This window comes from Euphorbia lathyris, chromosome 3, assembly GCF_963576675.1.
Source record: "Euphorbia lathyris chromosome 3, ddEupLath1.1, whole genome shotgun sequence".
Taxonomy (NCBI): Eukaryota; Viridiplantae; Streptophyta; class Magnoliopsida; order Malpighiales; family Euphorbiaceae; genus Euphorbia; species Euphorbia lathyris.
Window position 1 is genome coordinate 24,439,010 of NC_088912.1, and position 18,631 is coordinate 24,457,640.

The following is an 18,631-nucleotide window of genomic DNA, read 5'->3' on the forward strand; positions in this document are numbered from 1 at the left end:
ATTAATTGTAATTACCTTATACTCAGTCAATATTTGGCTTAGTCATAACTGTTGAGAGATATTAGGGAAATCCCTCAATTATCTCCACAATATGTTTAGTGGTTATCTGTGTATATTTAAAGGGTTCTTCTTCATTAATAAAATTCATCGCTTCATGCACTACATGGTATCAGAGCCATTTCTGATCCTTCTTCTTTTTCTTCATCTTCTCCACAGGGACGTCGTTCCCAACCCTAACCATGGCCGGTGATGGCTCTTTCCAAATCCCTAACCCTCATGACGCATCGAAACCTTTTTCTTTCGTCAATCTCAGCAACGTTGTCAAATTAACACCTTCCAATCACATCAATTGGAAACTTCAGGTTGAGGCAATTCTCGAGGGGCTAGATCTTTTCAAATTTGTTGACAGCTCTCATCCCTCTCCTCCACCAACTGTTACGAACACAGCCACACCACCAGTCACACGAACAAATCTGGCTTTTCTTATATGGAAACGCCAGGATCGCCTTGTCTATGGTGCTGTCCTCCCCACTCTATCAGATTTCGTGGTTTCTTTAGTCACTCAAACCACAACCTCTACTGACTTATGGTCTGTATTGCACACAACTTTTGCCTGTGCCACTTGTGGTCATGTCAAACAATTAAAGGACCGCCTTCGATCAACAATAAAAGGCAATTTTTGAATTACTGAATACATGAACTCCACCAAGGTTATCGTAGACCTTCTTCCCTCCATTGGTCATTCTATCCCTATTGAGGATGTTATAGATCATGTTCTTCATGGGCTCGATGACTCTTTCCAGACCGTTATTGGCGGCGTGAATGCAAGGGATAATCCTATCGCCTTTGATGAGCTTCATGAAAAGCTTATTCATCATAAGCTAACACTCAAATCTCATCATCGCCTCGCAACATGTCTTGCAACTGCACTGTAATACCCAATATTGTTGAATCTAAGTTTGAGTGTGATTTAACTAAATTAAGATTTAATTAGGGACTAAATTGCAAGTTATAATTAGTTTTGGGTTACAAATTTTATATTTTTAATCAAGGAGGGACTAAAAAACACTTTACCCTATATTAAGGAAGAGGAACTCACCTGAATTCGAAGACTTCTTCCCTTCCTTCTTATTTCTTGCTAAACTCCATTGCTCCTCCATCTTCAAAACACCATAACTCCTTCAATTCTTAACCATTTTCTGCATTCCATATACCGAAACGAAGCTCTCATCATGTAGTTCAAGTTTATGTAAGTTTTAGGAAGTGATTTTATGTGTTTCAAGAGCAGTCAAGGGAAGAAGATTCGTCACTTTGGCTGCCCCTCCTCTTTCTCCATTTTCTGCTCTTCTTTTCGTGATTCTGACCCTAAAAACGGACTCAGAAGGTCAGAAAACCTTTGGGTAGGTCGGTAATTGGGGCATGCAAGGGTGATTTTCCGTTGATCGGAGACTCGCCGGAAAACCGACAATCTTCTCCAATTTTCAACTTTTCCGGTTAAATTAGAAGTTTTGAAGGTGTTTCTAGGTCAATGAAAGTGTAAGGAGTAAGGTGGTGTAACCAGTTTCTTCATTTGTTAAACTCGAGTTTTCCGACCGGCGGATTCCGGTGACCGGCTCCGGTGAGGTATGAAGTTTGACAGAAAATTTTTCTTTTTATTTCAGAATACTCTAAATAGTCTTTAAAGCAACTTTAATTCTTGGACCATCATCAAATTATGCATTGTTTGGTCCCTATAAATCATAGAAGTGAAATTGTTAATTAAAAGTTAATGAAATTGTGTTGTTAGGATATGAGATTTATAATTAGAGTCTAAATTACATAAATTTCAGAATTTTAGGTTGGGATTTTATTCGATGATGAATTAGTTTGATAATGTATAGTTAATTATAAAGTTATTGGTTGATTGATGTCCAACCGGGTTGATAAATTGCAGTCTATGGATTCCCGGTTTGGACTTTGGATATTCTTGAATATAGAAGTGTGTTTTATTGCAGGGTTGACCTAGTTATTACTAGGGGGAATGTCCGTATTACATAGGAGATTCTGCCGAATTTTCGGTAGAATCTATGTAAAACACAATTAATTAATTCAAATATTATATTTGCTAAGCATAGATAAATTCTAAATATATTATGTACCTTTTAGATACACATCCGATAGGAGGAGGAGCTCCACCAGAGAGCTAGGATTGTCAGCTAGGAGTCAACAGTGAGTTAATTATATGTTATGTATTTTTAATTTAGCATTTGCATTCATAATAAATTATTTCATGGTTTTTCAAGTTAAGTATTATTTTCACTTATAAAAGTGTATTATTATTTATAATAGTTTATACGTAATTAATTGTGGTTAAATACGTGTTATGGACATGCTTCCTGGTGAGCGGCATCAGGACCTTGTGCGCACGGGTACTATCGGGTTATTGGATGTTGATGATATTGATTTTGTGAATGTTATGATATATGGATAAGCTCGGTTGAGATATTCTCGGGCTATATGATATGTGAATTTGGATTTAAGTGAGGCTGGAAACGGAATCGGTTGAGTTATTCTCGGTCCTCCAGCTACTGGCGTGTGGTCGGTTGAGTTATTCTCGGTCCCCCAGTTATTGGATATAAGTGAAATTGTGATTATTTATGGATTATTAGACTTGGTGTTGAGGTTTAGGGTCCAACGCACGTATTAAACCACCTATCTATTTATTGGTAAAACAATTTTATGAAAAGCATATTGTGTGTTCACTTATATTGTATTTTATTATTATTATTATTATTATTATGTGTGAAATAAATGTTAAATTACTCATGCATTGCATATAATTAATTCACTACAGGAGGTTTGACTCCTTTAATTTTTCAGGTGACTAGAAGTCTGTTGCAGCCCACAACCTTTCTCCGGGCAGCACATCTATCTTATTATGTACGGACATTTAAGAATTATGTTAAAGTTTATGTTCTAGACCGCAGTACTAGTATGAGGATTATGTTGAGCCTTTCTTGAAGGATTTAAACTTAAATGAAGTTAAGACTATTAGTAAGGTTGATCATATATTATATTAAGGCTTGCTACGGGTTCCGGTAGCTTGAGCTTACCCGTTCCCTAGCGCCGGTCACGGTCCGTGAGATGGGTCGTGACATGCACCCATGGCACAATCCCAAAACTCAAAACCTAGGGCTCGAGTCATTCCTCCCAGTCCCCCTTTCTGGTTGTCTAACCGTTCGTACCAGCGTGGTTCTACTCCGCGGCCTTATTTAGGCAAGTGCCAATGGTGCAAAACTCCTGGTCATCTCATGCCCTAATGTCCAGTTTTCAAATAGCAGCATCCGCACATTCCATTATCGTCACCTCCGGTCAGACAGCCCAGTTTTCATCCACAAGTAAACACGATGAACACAGGTCCCTCCGATTCTGCCTATCTTGTTGATAGCGGTGCAACACATCACGTCACTACGGATTTAAATAATCTTGCCCTCTATCATCCATACACGGGTCCAGACTCGCTTTTCATGGGTGACGGTTCAAGTTTGCACATCTCTCACTCTAGCACTCTTAAGTTTGATAATATGTCGATGTCTGATGTTTTATTTGTGCCTACCATGAAACAAAATATTTGGTCAGTATCTAAACTCACAGCTCAAACAAACACTGCCCTAACCTTTTTCCCGAACTATTTTGTTATGAAGGATCTCCGAACCGGTCAAACGAAACTTAAAGGGCCATGTCACAATGGTGTTTATGTGTGGCCTACTGCATCTCCACCTGTCAATCATCTACATGTAGAAAAATCCAGTAGTTGGCACCACAAATTGGGTCATCCATCCTCCTCAATTTTTAAGTTTATTCAGAAAAATTTCTCTTTAGGCCATTGAAAATTTCAACAATCAGATTGTTATTCTTGTCAAATAAGCAAAAGTCACAAACTTCTGTTTCATGAATCAACTCTTGTTTCAACTTATCCATTGGAAATAATTTTCTTTGATGCATGGACTTCGCTTGTCATATCTACTGATGGTGTTAAATATTATTACATGTTTATTGATCACTTTACTGGCTATATTTGGCTTTATCCTATGAAAAGAAAATATGATGTGCAATTTATTTTTCCTAAATTTAAGAATCTTGTTGAAATTTTTTTCTCCAAAATCATAAAAATTCTCTACACCGATAAGGGAGGTGAATACATTGGCCTACGTAAATACCTTATTGATAATGGCATTACACACTACACAACACCACCTCATACACCCGAACACAATGGGATTTCTGAACGCCGAAATAGACACATTGTCGAAACCGGACTATCCTTAATGCACCACTCCAAAATTCCCTTTAAATACTGGCCCTTTGCTATGACAACAGCAGCATACCTCATAAATCGTCTCCCCACACCAATCTTTGCCTATGAATCCCCTTACTCCAAACTACTTAATCAAAAACCCGACTATTATCGACTTAAGAATTCTGGATGTTTGTGCTTTCCTTGGCTTAAACCGTATACTAATCATAAGCTTTCCCCAAAGTCTACCATGTGTGTTTTTGTAGGTTATGTTGCTGATCAATATGCATATTAATGCCTTGATCCTCAAACAGGAAGAGTTTATGTCTCTCACCATGTTCGCTTTGTTGAAACAGAATTTCCTTTTTCCAAACTGGAAATACGTCCGGAGATTACATCGCCCATGCCATCATCATGAACTACCCTCACTGCACCTATTTTTCAATAAGTAGAACCACCAACTCGACAACCTAATACAACACATACTTCACCCCACACAAACCATCCGATCTCCAACCCTCATTCCATTATATCTCCCACTATATCACCATCACATCCAACTACCTCAACATCTCAACCTCGAATAGAGACCTCACCAATCTCAACCCCTCCTGCACAAAGAACCCGACCATGTCTCGAACCCCCCATTCCCACGAGTGTCATCACAAGATCCCGTAACAACATCTCCAAACCTCTCACCAAAATGAATCTCCATCTACACGCCCAAACACCAACCGATCCCACAACCATTACCCAAGCTCTTCGTGACTCAGATTGGCGCTCCGTAATGCAACAAGAATTTGATGCACTACATGCCAACCATACTTGGGATCTTGTTCCACCATCCTCGGATCAAAATCTAGTTGGTTGTAGATGGGTATGGCACATCAAACACCACCCTAACATGAGTATTGATCTACAAGGCTCGTTTGGTTGCCAAAGGATTTCATCAACGTCCTGAGTGGGATTACAATGAGACTTTTAGTCCTGTTGTTAAACCAGTGACAATTCGTGTAATTTTGACTCTTGCAATTCATCGAGGGTGGTCGCTCTGCCAACTTGACATAAACAATGCCTTTCTTCAATGTACTTTAAATGAAAAAGTCTTTATGGTCCAACCATTTGGTTTTGTTGACAAATCTCATCCGGATCATGTCTGCCGACTCCATAAAGAAAGATATGGTCTAAAGCAGGCCCCAATGGCGTGGTATAATGAACTCCGGAGTTTCTTATTGTCTATAGGCTTCAAAAATTCAGTTGCAGATACTTCACTTTTTATTTATCATCATGGACTAACCACACTTTACTCGCTAGTCTATGTTGATGTACTATACTAAAAATTTAAACAATGTACTAAAAATTTAAATAATACTAAAAATTTAAATAATACTAAAATTATAAATATTATACTAAAATTATAAATACTATACTAAAAATTTAAATAATACTAAAATTTTTAATAATACTAAAATTATAAATACTATACTAAAATTATAAATAATGTACTAAAATTTTAAATCATACTATACTAAATACTATGCTAAAATTATAAATACTATACTAAAATTATAAATACTATACTATACTAAAAATTGTAAATAATGTACTAAAATTTTAAATAATACTAAAACTATAAGTAATACATGTACTAGCAAAGCGACCACCTCTGCGCTGTTTGCTCGAGCCTTGGGTCAGCTGCACATCGTCACCTCACCCTCACCATTATCATCACCATCACCATCAGATCTCGGCCGTCGCTGTGCCTCGACTACCTCCTGGAAATACTCATCCACAATATCAAGACCAAGATCTCGATCATCAGAATAATCCGCCTCCGCTCCCCCAATCTCGGGCTGATCCAACATAGCCTGCTCAATCGAAGCCCCCCGCACCTGCTGCGTCGCAGTCCCTCTCCGTCTACGGCCTGATACATCAATACCACGTAGTCACATATGACGTGGTGTATCATCCTCTGCGTCCATATTTAGACGACGAGTTGATGACGGGATAGATTTCCCCGCGATAGTCTCCTGCTCCGTCTACACATAAAAATTTTAAAAAAAATTAAATTAAAAAAAATATAATTTACAACAACTAAATTTACCTATAATTAACATTATACAATTTACAACATAAAAATTTAAACAAAATTAAATTTAACAAAAATATAATTTACAACATCTAAATTTACCTATAATTAACATTATACAATTTACAACATAAAAATTTAAACTAAATTAAATTAAACAAAAATATAATTTACAAAAACTAAATTTACCTATAATTAACATTATACAACATAAAAATTTAAACTAAATTAAATTAAACAAAATAAATTTTACAACAACTAAATTTAACTATAATTAACATTATACAACATACAAATTTCTCAAAAATAAAAATTATAATCAAATTAATTTAAACGAATAACAATTATTAAAATTTAACTTTAATAAAATTTATTTTAAAAAATAAAAAAGCCCGAAATAGGGATGGGCGTGAGCCTATGACGTCGCACCATAGGTGCGGGCGAGATAGCCTCATGCACGCACCTATGGTGTGGCGTGATGTTCATGCGTCACACCTATAGTGCGGGCGTGATTGGCTCACGCCCCACCCTGAATCCGCAAAATCCCCAAATAACGAACAGATTCAAAAAACGTACCAAAAATCGATAAAATAAAACCGTAATTTGTATCATTAGTGCTTTACCTCTTCTGCCCCTCTCACGATCCATGTTTTGGTTGAGAAATTAGTCCGGATTTGATCGAATAGAGTTTAGGGTGTTTGAGAGGTTTTGAGATTTTTGAAATTTTAGGTAAAGGGTATTTCGGTCTATTCCCGGGGCTATCTATGAGAATGGATGGCTAGGTATAGTAATTCACTATAAATTTGGATTTAGGATTTTTCTTCTCATTTGTTCACCCGACTATCCTCTTCTTCCTCCATATGCTCCTCAAATCCGAAAACAATAGATAATCGGCCACCACTTCCTTCAATCACCGGCGATTTTACCTCCGGTCATCTCTCCTCTCCTCCCCTTCTTTCTTCTTTCTCTCTAAAAGACCGCAAGTCCTTTTCCTTGTTCCCATGGCTACCGCCCTGTCTAGGTCCGTCCACCATGGTGTCTCCCTTGATAGCTCCAGTCGTAGTCGGTCCTCCACCGTCGCCTTCCTTGTCTTACTCCGAGATCGGAAGCGAAGAAAAAAAAACGGATAGTAGAGAAACAAGTGGCCAGAGGTAGTGGGAGTTTCCGAGGTGTTTTTATTGCTGTTTGGATTGACTCTGTATGGTTTGATTTTGATAAGGACCTTCTTGAGAGAGATCCGAGTTTTTTTTTTCCGGTTACGTGTAGGGAAGAGATGTGATCTCACCCTACTCAGCCCGATATATTAGTACTATTGTGATATTATGTGTTTGATATTTATTTTGCTTTGAATTGTCGGTATAGATCAGATACTCGTATATTTTATGGTTATTGGGTTTTATGTTTGTTTTAATTTGAAATTACATATATAACATACACGTAATTGTATTGTATCGAATTGAACTCCCATTTTATTTTACTAATATTACATATACGATAAATAGAATATGAATTTCAATAAAGGATATTTTTTAATATATATTATAAATTCGAATGACGTTTTCGTATCGATTCGAAATAACATTTCGAATCGATTTATTTTGTTTTAAAATCGTGCATATCACATATACACGATACATTTATATTATTTTTTATTTAACGAATTATGTGCGCATAAATTTATAAAACAAAATTATTGCTAATCTTAATGAAATGTACCCGTGTCACATAAAAGGACTTGATCGAAGAAATAAATGATAATTATAAAATGAGGGGCCTAATTAAAATAGATTAAAATGTTTTGGGTTAAATTAAATTTTAAACAAAATAATAGGAGGGTAATTGTAATATGGAGAGGGGTTGATTGAACTTAAATTAAATAATTTGGACTTAATTAGAATCTGGGGGACTTAACTGAATGGAATAAACTAAACGGGGTTAGATTCATGAATTAATTAAAATGGGGGAGTAATATGTAATTAGTAGGGACCCAATCAAAACAAACAATAACTATTGGGATAAATTGAAATGGACGGAATTAGTAGAGTTCAATTCAAAAATATGGGATATAAATTTGGATTTAGGATTTTTCTTCTCATTTGTTCAGCCGGCTATCCTCTTCTTCCTCCCTCTGCTCCTCAAATCCGAAAACAATAGATAATCGGCCACCACTTCCTTCAATCACCGACGATTTTACCTCCCGTCATCTCTCCTCCCCTTCTTTCTTCTTTCTCTCTTAAAAGACTGCAAGTCCTTTTCCTTGTTTATGTCTTAAATTTCTAATACCGACTCAATTGCACGCCATAAAATGGGTACTTAGTAATTTATTAAAAGAAATTAGGGGTGTTTGGTAGCTCATTTTTATGCGCCCGTTTGACTTTTCATTTAAAAAATGAGAGTTTTAAATATTTGGTTAGTGATTTTCTGTTTGCTTTTTATCCGTGAAAAGTATCTTTTTACAAAAGCAGAGAATCCATGTTTTTTTTGAAAAAACAGCAAATAGCAAACCGTAATAGCAAACAGCAAACAGTAGGTAAAACAAACAGACCCTTAGTTTTAAGATTTTGTACTGTTTGTTTTACCTACTATTTGCTGTTGTTGTTTGTTGTTGGAAAAAACTGCTTTTCCAAAAGAAGTATGGATCATCTGTTTTTGTAAATTGCTACTTTTTAGGTGTAAAAAACAAACATGAAGTCAATAATCAAACACTTAGAATTCTCTTTTTCAAAGTAAAAAGGCAAACAGGAGAATGAAAATGAGCAATCAAACGCTCATTTGTCAAACAATCCATCGCAGTACTTTTAAATTCACACATAAAATTCCTAAAGTTACATTTTCAACACCCAATCTTTTCACTTTTCATATTTATTTTTATATATACATAAAAGAAAACAAAATTGCTACCAATTATTTTTTTTTTTGAAAAAAAATATTAAGATTAAACATACACATCGTTATTTTCAAAAAAAAAGAAAATATACACAACTCTTTATATATATATATAACACTCTCTAAGAAATCATGAACACAAAAAGCAATAAAAGGATTAACATTAGAACAAAAACGACGAGCTAACTCATGAGCAATTTCGTTTGTTAATCGAGGAATAAACGTCACCAAACAAGTTGGACGATTCTGAAAAAAAAAATTGATGTCTCGATCCTAATGGCTCAAGCACCAAATATTTACCACTCTTTTTACATCAACTTCAAAATCGATATTGTTGTAACCCGAGATATCAATCATCTCATCCAATCCTTCTATCTCTCCCTTTTAATTACTTTATTCTACTAATAAAAAAATGAATCATTTACATGTACATACAATTCCGATTATTTTTCATCTCGTCTTATTGTTCTTTTTATAAAAAAATGAATCATTTACATGTACATACAATTCTGATTATTTTTCATCTCGTCTTATTGTTCTTTTTATAAAAAAATGTCATATATCATTTCAATAGAATAAAAAATACATATACATCATTACAATTAAGAGAAATAAGACCTCTTACCCATACAGGCTACAGTCAGTACAAGATTCACAAATGGGAGAAAATAGACTACAAAGATCAATAAAATGACTGCAAAGAGCAATAAAAACAAACAAATATACAAATACAACAAAAATATAAATCATATCCTTCTCATAAGTCGAATTCCGTAGGAAAAATATTATAGTTCATTTTTCTTCATTGAGGCTTTTTTGGACGTTCCGATATGAGTCCTTTCTTTTTTTACAACCACGTAGATTAGATCTATGGATAAGATGAACCTTTGCTAAGACCGAAAAAATAAATAAATGAAAGAAGTATATCTAGCAAATGTAGATATGACTGAAAAAGAAGTTCGATAAGAAATATGGACTTCAACTAAAAAGAAAAAGTAGATCTAAAGAAAAAGTAGACCTGAAGCTAAAAACTAACTCTAAAACATAAACGGGAGGAGGAAGAAGGAAGACAAACTTCTTTCTTCCTCCTCTAAGTAAACCTGATCAGGAAGCTAGATCGGAAGTTGAGCGGCGACAATGATAATGTCGGGGAGTTGAAAAAATGAATACCTGAAAAGAAAAAAAAAAGATAGAAGTTTTGCAAAAGGTAGAGAGAAGCCATAGCATCTCTCACTATAACTTGGCACAAATGAACTGAAAAAATTTGTCATTTCAATTCATGAAACTTACAAGAAAACTCAAAATGAAATAGTTAACACAAACTTCAACCCTTGAAGTGACGAAATGCATAATATTATTGAAATATATAAGTCCAAAATTGTTAACAACTAAGTGAATGTGAAATTAAACCGATATAACATAGTGTTGAAAAGAATTGTAAAACAAATGTTACTTATAGTGCATCTTCAACATTTTCATATTCTGAATTAAGTCGAACTAAAGAAAAAAGACCAGAAAAAGAATAAACATGTTAATGTTAATTTAGAAGTTAAGTATTCTCTTTTTATTATTTGTAGAAGATGGACCATAACATAGAGGATGAAATTTCACCTCTAGAATCGGAAAGCAATCTGCAATATTTGCCTGCATAACGTCAATACTTGAGGAGAGAGAATGTAAACCTGAGTAGCAAATCATGGATCTGTTATTGCGAGTTAGAGCTTTGAATTAAATTATTGATTCAATTAACGTAAAGAAACCTTTAAATACACATACAAGAGAGACTCCTAATAGGAGCATAATTGAAAGAGTAGTCATTGGGATAGTAAGTGTTATCTCAATGAGTTACAGAGAAAAAGGAGTTTCAATGTATTATTAACACTAACAGTCCTCCTCAAACCGATGTTGAGAGCATATATTGAGACAATCTCGGAGAATGGAAAAATGGGTGCTCGAAAGAGGCTTGGTTAGAATGTCTGCAACTTGATCTTCGATCGAATTGAAGCAAACAGAAAGAAAATCATTTGAGACCTGTTCACGCACGAAGTGATAGTCAAGTTCAATGTGCTTGGTATGAGCATGAAAACTGTATTAATGGTGAGATAAATAGCTCCAACATCGTCACACTAAAGCTAAACAGGACGAGGAATTGGAAGATGCAATTCAAACTATAAGGATCAAATCGTAAGAAGTTCAGTAGTAGCATTGGCAACCGCCTTGTATTCACTTTCTATATAAAAACATGTGATCGTGGGTTGTTTGCGAGTATTCTAGGAGATCAAGTTGTCACCGAGATAGATACAAAATGCTCCAGTTGATCGTCTATCATCAGAGCACCCACCCAATCACTATCTGCGTAACAATGCATAGTCTGAATTGCTTTGGGGGAGAAAATTCTGCCAAAGTCCTGAGTGCCATGTATGTAACGAAGAACTCGTTTGACTCCTTTCTAGTGTTCATAAGCCGGACAATTTCAAAAACCGATAAATTTGTTGAATGAGAAGACAATATCTGGACGAGTTAGAGTGAGATATTAAAGAGCGCAAACAATGCTTCTATATTCATCGCTAGATTCAAGAGGACTGCCATGTTCTTTGGACAAGTTTGGTGTGGTAGCCATCGGTGTGGAGCAGGGTTTACACTCAGTCATTTTTACTCTATTAAGAAGAGGTGAATCCCACGGGTGGTGTATTTGATTTTGATGCCAAGAAAATAAGAAGCTTGCCCAAGATTTGGAATTGGGAATTCTCGTTCAATAGCTTGAATGGTATGATGTATGAGGGAGAAATTGCTAGTAGTAATAAGAATATCATCGAGTAGCACAAGATGAAGATCTTGTCATTGTTTGTATGATGAATGAAGATGGAATTATCTACATCGAACAAAGAAAATCCCAGAGATCGTGAAAATGTTTTTAATCGAGTGAACCATTCTCGGAGGGGGGGGGGGGCTGGGGCTTGTTTAAGACCATACAAGGATTTTTGAAGAAGACACACATGATCTAGTTTATCTAAATCTCTGAATCCTTGTGGTTGCTCCATATGTAGATAGTTTCTATGAGATTTCCATGTAAAAAGTCATTAGAAACATCTAATTGACAAATAGTCCATTGGTGAGCAACTGTTAAGGCAAAAATGATGCGAACAATGGTTGTTTTGACCATAGGGATGAATGTCTTCTTGTAGTCAATACCATATTGTTGAGTGAAGCCCCTAGCAACAAAGCGTGCCTTGCATCATTCAAGGCTCTCGTCAGCATGTTTTTTAGCTCGAAAAAGCCAACTACACGTGATGATATTGCAATTGTTGGGTCTCAGAACAAGTGTCCAGGTTTGGTTATCTAGAAGAGCTTTAACCTCGCTAGACATGGCCTCTCCCCATTCTTTTAATTTGTGAGCCTCTTGGAAAATTAAGTGGGACCGCCGGTGTTGGATTCAAGACAAGTTGACATATCTACAAAGCGACCCTTCGAATTTAAGGTTGAAGAGTGAAGGGACATGAGATGGAATTCTCTACCAAAAGTCTAAGAGCATAAAATACATATCACTCTTATTCTTAATGCAATAAACCCAACTGAAATAACTAAATTCATCCACGAATAAAACAAAGTATTGCCGTTTTAAATTGGATAAAATGGGAGTGGGCCTCCAAAGATTAGAATGTAAAGTTTCAAAAACATAATTACTAGAATGAAAAATAGATTTAGATAACTTGCCTATAAGGCAAGATGTGAACTCTGGAGCAGTTTTGGTGGATGACATATTATTTTGATGAATAACTTGAAAGATGGTACGATGATGATAATGACCAAGATGATCATGTCAATGAGAAAATGGAATATTTTCTCCAACCAAAGTTTGTTTCAAACCATTGGGTATGATGTAAAAACCATATATATGATTATAGCTATGGATTTTGGAAAAATGTCAATCTAGGCTTCACGTATAAAAATAGGTTTATGGTTTTTAGGGAAATATGTGTCAATTATACGTGGAAAGAGAAATCAGAATTTAACGGATTAATATGAATGATATGTCACATTCCGTTATCGAAGTCTAAATTTATATATTTTTTAAATATTAAATCTATATTGTACTATTTTGTACGATATAACCTAAATTAATATTTCCTAACAAAACCATTGAACTATTTTGGTTGCTTATAAAAAAAAAATATAAGGATCGTACCAACATTTCGTTTTTTTGAAGAAACAATTTGTTAAATCTATTACTAACCTTTTTCTTGCTTGAAATGATTTATTAAATCATCTTAATTTGTTTTGTTTCAAGTATTGGCGCCTATCAAAGAAAATATTTCCAAACTAAAATGTGAAATTGAAATATTTCCCCAAACTTTTTCTTTTACCATTGGCTAACCATCGAGTAACTAACCTATTCGAGTATTACCACTTTCCGTCTCCAATTCCCGGCGCTTCAGTCGCCGGTTAGACCCTGGAACCTCCCCTGCCGACGGCCGTCCTTTTCTAACGTGAAACTGTTTTCCGTAATCTACTTCATCTGGAAATTCAAGCATCTGAGAAAGATTTTGTGAAAATGGAGGAAACAATACCCTTCAAGAATTTACACAGTAGAGAGTATCAGGGTCACAAGAAGAAGGTTTCTTATAATCTCTTTATAGAAAAAACCTAGCACTGCCGAAGCTGTTGTTATTTGTAATTTTCTGTCTGTTACTCTGATAGGTACACTCGGTCGCTTGGAATTGTACTGGCACCAAGCTTGCTTCTGGTTCTGTGGATCAAACGGCTCGTCTTTGGCTCATCGAGCCTCACGGACATGTAGGTTTTTATTGATATGATCTATTCCTTGTTTATTGCTTTCTTATCTTACTGTTTTTCTTTTCTTTTCTGTAGAATGGTCTTGTCAATCTGAATTTTTAGTCTTTAATTTTAATCTGGACCAAGTGCTAGGTTCAAAGTGATTAGTGAGCTAGGGCGGTTCTTAATGATTTATGAAGCGCTCCTATTTTTACTAGATGAGTCACTTGTGAATCGTTTGAATTATCTGTTAATAGGTATAGTAATCTGTTGTCTAAGTTGTCTAGGGCTGAACATTGATTTGGGATTTTAAAATCAGAAGGATATGTTTGGACAACTCCACTGATTATGTGATATTTTGATGCTAAAGTTTGAGATGCAGTAGTTCTTGATGGATTGTCACCAATTTTGTTGAAATGAATTGCATTTTTTTTCTTAGAGAAGTATTCCTCAAGAGGATGGTTTTGTTGCAGGGTAAAATTAAAGACATTGAATTAAAGGGTCATACTGATAGTGTCGATCAGCTGTGTTGGGACCCAAAACATGCTGAGCTAATAGCAACTGCCTCTGGTGACAAGACTGTTCGTCTGTGGGATGCTCGTAGTAAGTCATGTTCTATCGACTAATCATCTCCTAATTTTTTTTTACTGCTTTTCAATCTTATAAGGGTCTGTGAATTACTTTATTTGCATGTCAATGGCAATGAAAAGATACTTGAGATCACAAGTTCAAGTTATCAGAAGATCCCCTTAAGGGTAAGGTTGCATGCCACTGATAACACCACCTCACACAAAGTGAGGATCATTGTGCATTAAACACAACCTTAACTTTGATAAACATCACTGGCACTGCTAGTTAGAGTAGCAAAATGACTAGTTATGATTTCCATGGGGAAGTAGTTGAGGCACGCAAAAACTAAACAAAAAAAGGTCTTCAATTCATTGCACTGAATAGCAAGGAAATTAGGATATTTCTTAATTCTAAACTAAACAGGAAAAGTTGGGAATTATAATTATGGGGTTTAATCTGTTTAAGATGTAGATTTACCCTGTGGCAATTGACGGTGCCCATGAACAGAGCTTTCCAGACAATTTTTGAACAACATAATGTTTGTTTAATGTAGGCTGAATGTGATTTGGCAGAAGGAATTGGAAGCCTGCATTATATCTAAAGCTTTCTACATTGAAGAAAGTAACAAGATTCTTTGGTCTCATATTCAAGATCTTCTAAGCATGCATCTAACATCGAAAAGATGCTCAATAACTAGAAAATTCTTGCTAGTTTTATTGGTCCAATGAATTTAAAGTGATATTGCAAGCATATGTGTGACTTGGAGTAATTTCAGTTTCAAGTACTTCTGCTCTTCATGGTATTTCAACTTCTGAACTGGAACTTCTTTTTATCTAATCAGTTTGGTGTCATGTTCACCACAGGTGGAAAATGCTCTCAGCAGGCAGAACTCAGTGGGGAGAATATAAACATCACCTATCGGCCTGATGGTACCCATGTAGCTGTTGGGAACAGGGTATGGCTTACATTTGAATGATTTTTGCTCCTTCTCCATCAGTTATCCTTAATGTATAGAGTTCATTGTATTATGAGCAAGCATAATCATCAGTTTCTGCTCAATTATTTGGTCATCCAAAATTCTTGCAGCAGTAACAAACCATTTATGTTGTTTAATCTATTGTAGGATGATGAACTTACAATATTGGATGTTCGCAAATTTAAGCCTATTCATAAGCGCAAGTTTAATTATGAGGTAAGCTATGAGTTTAAATTGAAGAGAGCAAATTGCGTATTTGCTTGATTTGTATTTAGTTCTTGTGTAAATTGTAAGATCTGGAGAAATTTTCCTTAAGAAGGAAAACGTTGAAATAGAAACCAACTCCTTTCAGATTTCTTATAACAAAAGGAAAGATTACTTTTTCATCTTATATCCGGGGGAGCAATTTTGACACCTACAGAGGCAGAAGAAGCCTAGCTTCTTCTAAAATATGGACTTGACCTATGGGCCTGAGCTGTTTTACATAATGAATCTATCTTACATTAGTAGTTGGTCTATAGACATAATTACTTTAGATACTTTATATTTTTACAGGTAAATGAGATTGCTTGGAATACGACTGGAGAGATGTTCCTCTTGACAACTGGCAATGGTAGAATTACGATTCTTTTGATGCTATGATGTTTCTGCATTAGCAAAACTATTATGATTAGTAATTTTAATTGGTCACTTACTGTTCAGGTACCGTTGAAGTGCTATCCTATCCATCCCTTAAACCACTTGACACGGTCATGGCTCATACAGCTGGTTGTTACTGCATTGCAATAGATCCAAATGGAAGGTGAACTGCATAGATTTTAAGCATTTTTTAGCTATTGAACCGACATTATGTGAAATCTTGGGACCATTTAATAACCCTTCCCCCTGCACAGATATTTTGCTGTTGGGAGTGCTGATTCATTGGTCAGTCTCTGGGATATCTCGGAGATGCTTTGTGTGCGAACCTTTACCAAGCTTGAGTAAGTTTCACCACAGTTCTCCAGTTAGTAAATTTTTCGTGTATTATAATGTATTATATTATGGTTGGGTGTTTGACTGCATCAAATGACACAGTAATTCTTTTATATGCTCTCAGATGGCCTGTTAGGACAATAAGCTTCAACCACACCGGAGATTATATTGCTTCTGCCAGTGAAGATTTGTTCATCGACATCGTAAGTGATCATGGATATTCCCTCTCCAATCTTTAATTTTTCTTTATATTATTATTATTTTAATTTCCTTTTCCTTTTATGATGCTTTCTTGTGTTATGACTGTTATGACATCATGAAGCTATTGAATTTTGATAATATTTACAATCGATGAAACAGTCGAATGTATATACTGGACGCTCGGTGTATCAAATCCCATGTCGAGCTGCCATGAACAGCGTGGAATGGAATCCCAAGTACAATTTGCTTGCATATGCTGGGGATGACAAGAACAAATATCAAACTGATGAAGGTATCATTATCCTTTACTTGGGAGTCATGGGCTCAATACCCAAAACCTTCCAGCTTACCAAAACAAACTGTCATCTTATACTGTGTTATAAGCATAATTATCATTATCCTTTACTTGGGAGTCATGGGCTCAATAACATGATTTATAGAAACAACTCTATTGACACGACATAATTTTCATTTTTCCTGCATTTATATCATATATAGTCATATGAAATATATCGACAACATGACACGATTTTGACAATAACCTGAAATTGTCACCACTAATCTTAAATATGTTAGAGATTCCTAATTTCATTTCAATTATGCATTTGCAGGTGTCTTTCGGATATTTGGTTTTGAGAATGCCTAAACTATATAGTAGCAGGCATTTGGTATGTTGCATGAACGGGAATTGAAATGAAAACGAAAACAGACACTTAGAAACGCTATTTCTAAAACGTAGCACGGAAACGGACACGAAACACCCAAGTGCTATAGAAGAGGAGCTTTGTGCAACATAGAGTAGCGTTTTCTTCCTTGAATTAGTAGCCTTAAATTATGTCTTCCATATTTGATCTTCTTTATAGCTGCCTTGGTGAGTGGTTCAATCAAGGCAAACTCAAACTGCCAAAGCATATCAACGTTGCAAAATTTCATATTTTCAGTCTTCAGCCTTATTGTCATTTTAAGCTTTTAGCTTATCTTGTGTACTTGTTTCAAAAAAAAAAAAGCTTATCTTGTGTACAAAACCATAGTTTGCTTCAAAAAAAGTTACAGGATAATTTAATTTAAAATTAACTTTTATGTGCAATTTGGACAATTTGTCCAATTGGAATGTTGAACGAAGAGTGACTGACTGACTGCATTTAACATTGTCATAAATATACAATTTATAGTCCAAAGTTGACCAAAAAAACATAATGATTTTTTACCCACTCAAATTATTACTTTTTTTGAATGAAAGAATTTGTATTAACATCAAAGAATCAATCAATAGCCAATAGGCTTACAAAAGAATCGGGAATAGAGTATGAAGTAATCGGAATAGGGGTATTAAGGCCTAGTCTAGCGGCCTCATCTGCCACTTTATTGGCTGATCTCCTTGCAAAGTTGAAGGAGCAATTTGGTACTGCTGCTGCTAGTTCTCGACAGTCATCTAACACAAGCCCAAGGCTCGAGTAATCTTCCCCCTGATTCTGACACAACGCTTTGATTACTAATTGCGCATCCCCTTCAACACAGACGGGACCAAACGAAAGGTCCTTAATCCAGCTTAGGGCCTCCCTACAAGAAACAGCTTCAGCTAAAGTTGGATCAATACAACCCTGCACACAGCTGTACCTGGTAGCGATAAATCTGCCATTGCTGTCCCGAATTACCGCCCCCAAACCTATACAATTAGCTTCCTTCCGAATCGCAGCGTCGAAATTTATTTTTATGCCCCTACTTGGCGGCACCCAGCAGTCCCGCTGATCGTTGCTTGGAATTCCAGCAACTTCCGAGTTCAACAACTGGGCAACTTTCCAATCATTTATAAACGTCGCAGCTCGAGATGCAATTTCCCTTGGTTGAATGAAGTTTCTGTTCCAAACCTTTTGGTTTCTCCAGAACC

The 18,631-nt window shown here is 35.6% G+C and overlaps 1 protein-coding gene and 1 long non-coding RNA gene across 2 annotated transcripts; both read left to right on the forward strand.

Moving 5' to 3' along the window:
• The first annotated feature begins 1,126 nt into the window (after positions 1 to 1,126).
• LOC136224257 (uncharacterized) lies at positions 1,127 to 3,674 on the forward strand. The gene is made up of 3 exons (XR_010686343.1): positions 1,127 to 1,623; positions 2,146 to 2,208; positions 2,860 to 3,674. It is a non-coding gene; the product is annotated as an uncharacterized lncRNA (long non-coding RNA).
• A 9,867-nt stretch (positions 3,675 to 13,541) lies between these two features.
• On the forward strand, positions 13,542 to 17,719 carry LOC136224897 (THO complex subunit 3). The gene is made up of 11 exons (XM_066013327.1): positions 13,542 to 13,866; positions 13,950 to 14,045; positions 14,498 to 14,627; positions 15,458 to 15,549; positions 15,718 to 15,786; positions 16,126 to 16,183; positions 16,273 to 16,372; positions 16,464 to 16,550; positions 16,667 to 16,745; positions 16,903 to 17,035; positions 17,355 to 17,719. The coding sequence occupies exons 1-11, from the start codon at positions 13,804 to 13,806 to the stop codon at positions 17,387 to 17,389; spliced, it is 942 nt and encodes a 313-aa protein (XP_065869399.1). The 5' UTR covers positions 13,542 to 13,803; the 3' UTR covers positions 17,390 to 17,719.
• Positions 17,720 to 18,631: the final 912 nt, after the last annotated feature.

Bases quoted from the DNA above. Each gene is read 5' to 3' on its own strand.
- LOC136224897 (XM_066013327.1), top strand. From the start codon at position 13,804: ATGGAGGAAACAATACCCTTCAAGAATTTACACAGTAGAGAGTATCAG. The intron at 14,628-15,457 runs GTAAGTCATGTT...TGTTCACCACAG, and splicing joins TCGTCTGTGGGATGCTCGTA to GTGGAAAATGCTCTCAGCAG. The intron at 15,550-15,717 runs GTATGGCTTACA...AATCTATTGTAG, and splicing joins ATGTAGCTGTTGGGAACAGG to GATGATGAACTTACAATATT.